Source organism: Nicotiana sylvestris, chromosome 1, assembly GCF_000393655.2.
Source record: "Nicotiana sylvestris chromosome 1, ASM39365v2, whole genome shotgun sequence".
NCBI classification, from domain to species: domain Eukaryota; kingdom Viridiplantae; phylum Streptophyta; class Magnoliopsida; order Solanales; family Solanaceae; genus Nicotiana; species Nicotiana sylvestris.
Genome location: NC_091057.1, coordinates 63,430,188 through 63,439,532, shown reverse-complemented (window position 1 = coordinate 63,439,532; position 9,345 = coordinate 63,430,188). Strand labels below are relative to the sequence as shown.

At 35.3% G+C, this 9,345-nt stretch overlaps 1 protein-coding gene across 1 annotated transcript; it reads left to right on the top strand.

The window, feature by feature from the left end:
• Window positions 1–8,002: 8,002 nt before the first annotated feature.
• On the top strand, window positions 8,003–9,012 carry LOC138870598 (uncharacterized). The gene is made up of 3 exons (XM_070148423.1): window positions 8,003–8,166; window positions 8,264–8,339; window positions 8,878–9,012. Exons 1-3 carry the CDS (start codon window positions 8,003–8,005, stop codon window positions 9,010–9,012), a joined length of 375 nt encoding a protein of 124 aa, XP_070004524.1.
• Window positions 9,013–9,345: the final 333 nt, after the last annotated feature.

Below are 9,345 nucleotides of genomic sequence, written 5' to 3'. Positions count from 1 at the left end.
TAAAATTCATGATAAAAGACACAAACATATTTGTATGACAAAAAAGTGAACTAAAAAAATAATTAATGTATATTCACAAAATCCAAATTATGTACAACCAATCCTCTAATCAAAAAATTCACACAGAATCTCTTCAAAATCTCCATAATCATGTCCTTCTCGTTTTGCTGGAGTTTCATAGCCGCTATCTTTTTTCCACTTTCCATGAGCCCAAAGATTGACATCCAATTCTCTCTTGAATGTCAATGTTTGACTTTGATCGAAATTGAAGACATCTTCTCTCCTCAACCGGGTATCAATAAACTTAAGAGCAAATATACCACAATCAACACTGCAAAAAACACATGAAAAAGAAATTAAAGAATAATTAACACAAGGGCAAAAAATAATAAACATAAGATGCATGGTAAAACATATGTGAAACACGTACTTGGTAGTCTGTTTTGGTGTGTTCATCCACTTAATTTGAAATTTTTCCACAGGACTGTCCCCATAAAATTTATTATGTTCCCTAAAATTCAAGCATTTGAGACAGTGTGGAATCAACCGGGCATAATTTTTGACATGTTCAAGTGCACGCTCGTATGTTGCATTGCCCATGGAATCATACACATATATAAATTTGTCTTCAAAGTCCAGAATTCCAAAAAAGTAGTGCGTAGATATCTGGCCCTCCCTTGGCTTAAGTCGAAATGGAAAGAATACTTTTTTGGCAGATGCCCATGAGATACCACAGGAAAGGTTGAGGCCTTTTACGTAGTTGGCCACCTTTTCATTCGTTGATTCTTCCTCATACCAACAAAAGTCCGTAAGTGGCTTAATAACCGCTTCTTCTTCTTCTTTTTTCAATCTGTTCTTCGAATATCTTCTTTCTCTTTGATTTGCTCTTAAGAACCGCCATTCTCTTTTGCTTCCTTTTCTCAATTATCTTCAACTTTTCTTCTGAAGGATGAATATTATCCAGGATAGTCATATACTGATCAAAAAGTAAATATGTTACTGCACATTTTGATTTTGTATAACGTGGAAGGTGATAGAATTTTTTTGTGCAAGTAATATACGCCCACATCAATATGCTGCAAATGGACAACAACAAATGATAACATGTGAAATTACCACTATGAAGTTTAGAAAAACACATTACACAACTACAAACAGCATGACAAAAACTTAAGCATATTCAGTTTTAGCAAATAAGCTAAAAAACTTCAGCAGTTTACTATGAATAAAGCTATACTACAAAAAATAAGCTGAACTTTTGGGAAATACAGTTGAAAACCAATTCAAAAAACAAACTTAATAACTTACTTCATCCGCAAGATCAGAGTCAGGATCCATAAGCTCGGTAAAGAATGATTTTTGAATATCAAGTCCAGCTAATCTGAATGGATTGGAATCATATTCACCGGCATCCATCTCCAACTACTCTTTAAATCTTTGCATCAATCCACTGTCTTGATTAACATAATGGAAGGGACACCTTCTTCTATTCTTTCCTACTATCCAATCTTGCCCCCTTTGCTTTTTCTTATAAACTACATAAGGAGATCTCAACCAAATACTCTCCATACGCATCCTTTTCCCTTTGTTATATTGTTTTCCTTTTGCTTGCTCTTCCTGCTGTTCCGTCACAACTAACTGTTGTTGTTCAGCAGCAGGGGGAAACTACACCCACCGTGGTAGATTCTTGACCAATTCCTTGCTGTTCACGACATTCTTCTGTCTCTTCACGAACAACAACAGCAACAGAATTACCTTCTGAATCAGCCCCTTGTGTACTACTAAGTGAAAATGAACATAAATTGAAGTTGGGGATATCACTGGTGTCACACATAGGAGAACTAGAAATCTTCCTTCTTTTAGGTTTTGGAAGCAGTTCTGATGCATCAGATGAGATCTGCAAAAGCAAGGAAAATATAAACATAAATAAAACTGATAGAAAACACACATTAGGCAATAAAACAGCCAGTAATCGAATTGCAGAAAATAATTACCTGGTCTAAGTGTTGCGACACAGATGGTGTTTGCATTCCAACAGATCCTGTATCTTCAAGCAAAAAATAATAATAAATAATACTGACTAAATTTTATAAAATAATATCAACACACTTCACACCTGTCTGTGAGTCAACAGGTGTGAATATATGTATTTCTCCTTTTTCATATTGCTGCAAAATCTCACCCAATTCTTTTCGAGCTGCCTCCAGTCTTTCTGAAAAAACATTCAAAAACATAAAAAAGAAAATAAAATATGTAAAATTTCAAAATGTAAAAAATATACTTCGATCAAATATAATAAATTCATGATCTATAGAATACCTTTACGTTTGTCTTCTGATGTGGTTTCCCCAGGCAGCATGCCTTTCTCAATATCAGCATTTCCAACATCATTCAATTATGAACCAACGTCGACGACCATTGCAGTATTCTCTGGAAGGTTTTTCTCAACTCTACCTTCATTCAATTGAGCATCATCAGAGAGTTTTTGAGTTGTGGCAATTGAATCACGACTAGTTTCAACTTCCACTGCATATTCATAAAAGAGGGGGAATTGATCAACTAGTTTTTCTATATATAAAACATAGAAAATATTTATACATGTAGTGAAAATTTCACTACAGGATATTATAAAAAAACAGTTAAAACTTCAACTCTAAGAAGACTGAAGTTAGCCAGTCACAAACAAAAACTTCGACAGTTACAAAAAAAAAACTTCAGCTCTAGAGATGAAGTTCGACAGTTCCAAAAAAAAACTTCATCTCTAGAGCTGAAGTTTGACAGTTATAAAAAAAACGTCAGATCTAAAGCTGAATTTTGACAGTTATAAAAAAAAGAACTTCAGCTCTATAGCCGAAAGTTCACCAGTTACAAACCAAAACATTCACCAAAAAACATGTTATAGTTTTTACAAAAAACACAAACACATGAAAACAAAACTTCAGCTCCTATCTAAGGTATAATTGAAATATTATAAACTTCACACTTTGTACCTGTAGTAACAACTTCCTGTGTATCACCACCTAGAAGTTCATTGCAAATCGCTATTACTCCTGCATAACGATCGTCTTTCAGATTTAAAGTACCAACAGGTGCTTGATTTCTTTCCAAAGCACAACTCGGTGCATGTTTTTCAGTGCCAACAACTTGATCATCTGCACCTTTATCTCCACCTTTACTCTGTCTACAGACATTGGATTGTTCCTCTCCACCTTGTTGTTGAACATGTTCAACGCCTTCAACAGCCGCTTCATTATGTGTAGCATTATCATCTGCGACTTTACGCAATGCATCACGAGCAGTATGTTCTTCAGTTTCAACAACTTGATTATGTGCACCTTGCTTGCTTCCAATATTCTCAGTTGATAAATGTGCTTCATCATTTACATCTATGCTCAATCTATCTGCACTGGAACTGTGCTCTTTAACTTGTTCTTGAACATGTTGATCGCCTTCAAAAGCCGATGGATCTTTGTAACAGTCGTTCCTCCTGTCATATTCTCGATGCTTACTCAAATCAAAATTGTCATCGTCCATTCCATTTGATTTGTTGACAATCATAAACAACTATTCAAACTTCTCATCGAAATATTCCTAGAAAAAAAATTACTAACAATGATTAATCTGAAATAAAATCAGCACAAATAAAAAGACTTCTTTATAAATTAGCTTACCTTCACTTTTACAAAAACCGCATCCATAATAGCAGTTCGCTCCTCCTTTTTAAACTTATCAAAAACTTCATTCACGATCGCGCTTCTTTCTTTTTCCGCATGCCTTTGAACCTCCGTCGTTAACCTCTACAATAAATACACAACAAAAATTCAGATATAGAAGAAAACTTCAGCTCAAAAAACATGTTGTACTTTTACAAAAACAAACCCAAAAAACTTCAGATCAAAACTAACAGAGCATATTGTATCAAGTAATTCATCGTCATCAAAGTCAGATGTAGACGAGGTAGAACAACTCTTGGTACGAGATGCTTCGCCAATAAAAGGAGTTCGATACAGTTGTTTTGGTTGATTCCGACTACGTGGTGATTCACCAATGTCATGAGTTTGATTCGCTTCTTTTGATCGACTCTTTTTAGGTGGTGATTTACCAATGACAGGAGTTCGATTCAATTCTTTTGATCGACTCAGAGTACGTGGTGATTTACCAGTTGAAGGAACTGCATTAACTACATTTGAACGAATCCGGTTGCACGGTAATTTCCCAATTAAAGGCATTGAATTCAATTCCTCTTCTGCAGGAATTATATCCAATACCTAAAGTCGTGATATCTCTGTTTAATACAAAAAAGTATATTATGAGGAGAAAAAAACTAATACATCAACATATTAACACAAATACAAAAATAAAATAAAAAAGTAACTTACTTCATGAGTTTTGAACATATAATAAAGTTTGGGATATTTAGGCTCTCCCACGCATACATAACGTAACATCCTGGGGACCTGAGGCATATCAAGGTACTCATCCTCTGCTATATACTTCTCCCGAACATCTGGGAAGCGCTCATAGAACCAAACACATAACGGATATGGAAATCCAGTAAGTTTATACTCAGTTGCATGATATTTGTTCTGCTTGTCCAATGCATGTTTCAGTGAATAAATGAGCTTCTCATAAGCCACATTACCCCAAGGATATTCAGCACAAAGCTTCTCGTCTTCAACGATAGATGCATACTCCTCAATCACACATGACTCGGTATTCTTCCCAAACAGAATAGACTCTACAATAAGAATTTCCATAAGCCTAACTGCATCATCATCACTCTCGCATACGTGTGCATGATTCATAGCATTCTTTGGAATTACATTGCGAGTCATAAAACTTCGAATATCCTTCAAACTCACAACCTTGGACTTACCAAAATAGCGCTTCAGAATAGTGCTCTCTCGATTAAATGGTTTTTCAATATTATGTGTTGTGATCCGCAAACCACACATAATGTGAAAGTCTTCAAGGGTGAAGGAAACATCATGCCCAAAAAACTTGAAACTAATGGAGTCTCGATCATTCGTAAATATTCGAGAAAGACACAGACAATGAACCAACTTCATGCTGCTTTTGAAATTCTCCATAGCAATAATGTATCTAAATGCACCATTATTAAGCTTATCCCTTTGTGCAGGAGTCAAGAAATTTGCAATTAAACTCTTCAAATCATGGTTCCCCTTCCAGTAACCCTTAGAGTTAAACCATTCTATAAACTCAAAATATTTTTGTCCTGGTACTATAGGTAGAGGCTCAGGGACATAAGGATCTGGTGTTACTACAGGTAGTCTAGGTTTTTTAGGTGCTTTGCCTTCTTTAGCTGCTTTAGGATCTTTAGGTGCTTTAGGAGCCATCTGTCCAAAAAAGTAAAAGATACAAATAATAACATCAGGACATTATCAAAAAGATCATTTAAAACTTCAACACCTAAGAAGGCTTAAGTTCGACAAGTATAAAACAAAAACTTCAGCTCTAGAGCTGAAGTTAGGCAGGTGTAAAACAAAAACTTCAGCTCTAGAGCTGAAGTTCGACAGTTACAAAAAAGAACTTCTGCTCTAGAGCTGAAGTTTGACAGGTATAAAACAAATACTTCAGCTCTAGAGCTGAAGTTCACCAGTAACAAATACAAAAACTTCATCTCCTAAAGCTGGACTTCACCAGTTACAAACACAAAAAACTTCAGCTCCTAAAGATGGAATTCATCAGTTACAAAAACAAAAACTTAATTCTGGTTCTCCATACAAGCACAAAACATTCAGCAAAAAAACAAAACACAAATTCAAAATCAAAAATAATGCCAAAACATGAAAAAAACTTCAGCTCCTATCTAAGGTATCATTATCATCTGTTTAACTCTGAAATTTTTTAAAAATTTGAACGTCTAATCACAGAAGAATTTATAGAATTTTCATTAACAACATAAACACTCGTTCAAAAAACCTAAAAATACAAACGTAAAAGTAAAACTAATGAACTTATCAAACTAAACCCTATCATAAATATATGACTATCAAACCCAAAACCAGAAATTAAATCATAAAATAAAACCCAGAAAGTTAATGCAATGTACCTGTGATTAAATCGTAATGTGGGAACAACGACGACTAGCAGTTGAAAATTCGAAACAACGATGAAAACCCTTTGATTTCAGAGAAGAGCAAATCAAAAAAATGCGAATAACGGGAGAGAGAGACAGAGACAGTAGAGGACTAGCGTATACTTGGAGAGAAAGTAGTCTGTTAATAAAGAAGGGCAAAATAGTCTTTTCAAATGGCTTTTAACAAAAAAATGGGTACGGGTACAAACAGAAAGACAAAGTGGCTACAGGTTAAAAAGGGGCGCCCAAATAGGGCGCCCCGTGCAATTTTTACTTTTTTAGTGGATAATATGGGTGGTTAACTGTTTTCTTTTGACCATTTTACCACCCCTAGCCCCGATTAATAAAGAGCAACTCTCAAATTCTGAGCCCGGTATATAATTAATCAACGATGCTTCGTTACAATTTTGAATTTATAATTATATATTTAATCTATTTTTTGTTTTTCTTGACGTTGAAGAATTTTTCTATATCCATGGTTAGTAATTGGGCAACTGGAGGAAGACAACACATGTCAAAGCAAATGGCTGAGCTTCAAGAAAAAAGTATCTTGAAGTAGTCGAATCCGTTTATGAGAAAAAAAAAGAAATTGCACAAGACTTAGGCAGGTTCTTGATTGAGCACTTCCAACCTATTACCAACATTATTATTGAAGTCAAGAAAGGTGTACATTGATTGAAGTAGTTAAAAGAGTCTGGAACCTAAATATTATTTTTTTGGACTCAGATTATGTTAATAGGTGTTTAAAAAAATATATTTTTATATACAGCGTGCAAATACAAGATGTTATACATTAACGGTAACGTCTGTCGTTAAGGTATAGCTTGTTGTAATTGCGTATATTTTTAAATGTGTATAGCGTATATTTATGTACACATTTAAGGTGTACATTTTTAAATGTGTATAGCGTATATTTAAAGAACGCTATATGGCAAAAAATTTCCATATCCCGGGCTAGCCATTTCCTATATAAAGTGGTTAGGATTTTAGGAAAATTCGTTCACATAAAATTCTAACTCCCGTTCAATTTTTTCTTGTTGTTAAATTCTGAAGTATTTTTTTCATAATGTCTGAAGAGCGTAGAATAAGAGTTTCATTATATTGGGGGGGGGGGTGAGGTTGTGATGGAGAATAACTCTGTGAGGTATAGTTTATCTCCACAGGGTCATGTTAAATTACCACTTACAATAGAGTACTATAAATTGATATCGTTGTTATGCAAAAAAATGGGTGTGAGGAAACGTTCAGTGATAATTAAAATAACCGGAAGATATCCGTATTCCGTCACTCCGCAAGGGGCTGCTTTTTACTCGGAGTTAAACATCTACGATGATGAAACTTTGAGGGATTTTCTGAGGACTCCGGATGAATACCGGGAATATCTTGTAATAAATATGTTGGATATGTACGTAAAGGTCGAAGACGTTCCAAACAATGAGGTTGTCGGACAGGTTTCGGATAACCCCCAGTCATCGGGTGACAATTCTGGAGGAGTTTTTGCCGGACAGGTTCCGGATGAAAGAGTTTTCCTTGATTTAAACTTATCCCTGACTGCTTTACATAATTCACAAAACGAGTGGTAAGCTTCAATTTTTCATTGTGTTATAATGTACATTTTTGTTGTATTAAATTTGTATTAACACTCATATATTTAACTGGGGGTACAAGCCAGATATGAATTTTACAAATTATGAACCCAAGCATAATTTTGGTGTGTTGGATCATGGTGGTCCATCCAGGAGCCATCACCTAAATGAAAATGTCCATCATGGAATTTCATCACATTACGACTTGTAAGTGAAGTGATACGGCTATATGGAAAGTATTTATTAAATTCAGCATCTTATTATTTTGTTGATTGTGCAGTGAAAACGATCAAGTTGAACCAAATGTACTCACTCAATGCCCGAAGATGACGTATTAAATCGGGATTTGGCAGATGCACAGAGTGAGGAAGAGAATAGTGATTATGACAACAATGTTGATGAATCTGGAGACGAGACACCCTTTCTTCGTGAGGATGGTGATGAGGAGGATGAGAAGGAAGGACCTGATTTGTCGAGAGAGTATGCTCTACCCCCCCCCCACCCCTAGACGAAGAGTGTACGAGTCCCAAGTGTCGTTTCATTCAAGGAAAATTTCTTACCTTGATAACTTGTTAAGCATGCCGGATGTGGAAGCTCTCACAAGGGATTTTCATGAAATTCGAACAGCAATGTGGGATGAGTGTAGACCAACGGTGCTGGCAAAGGGCATGTTTTTTCCTGATAAAGCGCGCCTAAATCTGATTAATTTATGACTGTGTGTTGTCTTGTCGATCTGAAAAAGCTGCCCAACTGACATAAAGCTGTTTCGTACCCGTCAGAACATTTAACACGCAAGGCATAGCGTGGTTAAATATTACGTTATGTCTATATATAGTGCGGTTAAATACTACATTATGTGTGTTGTCTTGCCTATAAATGACGAGCTCATTCTACATATTTTCTTCGCTCAAAAATAACTAATAGCAAATCTTCCTTGAAAAGCAAGTTTTTTTAACAGAAAAATGTCTCAGCCTATTTATGTCCCAAGGTGCAAGTGCGGAAAAAAATGCCATATGCAAAGTTGTTGGGATAATGGTGCAGCTGGACGCCGCTTCTGGGAATGTTTGAACAAGTTTTATAAGGTTCCCGGCGAACCTATTTGCGATTTTTGAGGTATGGATTGATGAACCTTGTCATCGGGAATACTACAAAGGATTGTTGAACGATCTTAATGATTTGTGTTTAAAACAGTGGGAACGTGAAAAACAACTTAAAAAAGAGGTTGTGGAGTTGAAAGCGAAACTTAAAGAGGTAGAAGAAGAAAAAAATAAGCTGTTAGAACAATTTAAGTGGTTGAAGCAGAGAATAATGGGCGGCAGTGACTAAATGTATGTGTTTAGTGTATCAATTTATCTTTATATGTGTTGTTGTGCATTTTTATTAAGCTAAAGTAGTTGTAATGAACTTTATTTTCAGTCATTGTATTGGAATTTTACTTCTTTACGACTTGTGTTTGTGTTGTAGTACGAAACTAGCTAATTAACGGAGTAATAAAACAATAATGCACATATAATATAAAAGTTGTTGTTAATTTATATACAAAAATATTATTTACATATAATACAAAAAAAGAATAAAATCAATGTGTCCTGTATCTAGTGTGCTTCAACGCAACTGCTGGCCTGAGGCGCATCGCATCCCGCCTGGGTACGCTATCGG

What these genes read in the sequence shown, in the direction of transcription:
- LOC138870598 (XM_070148423.1), top strand. Translation starts at nt 8,003, where the DNA reads ATGCCCGAAGATGACGTATTAAATCGGGATTTGGCAGATGCACAGAGT. An exon ending in GGACCTGATTTGTCGAGAGA is followed by an intron (nt 8,167 to 8,263) that starts GTATGCTCTACC and finishes TAACTTGTTAAG; the next exon opens with CATGCCGGATGTGGAAGCTC. An exon ending in GGGATGAGTGTAGACCAACG is followed by an intron (nt 8,340 to 8,877) that starts GTGCTGGCAAAG and finishes TGTTTAAAACAG; the next exon opens with TGGGAACGTGAAAAACAACT.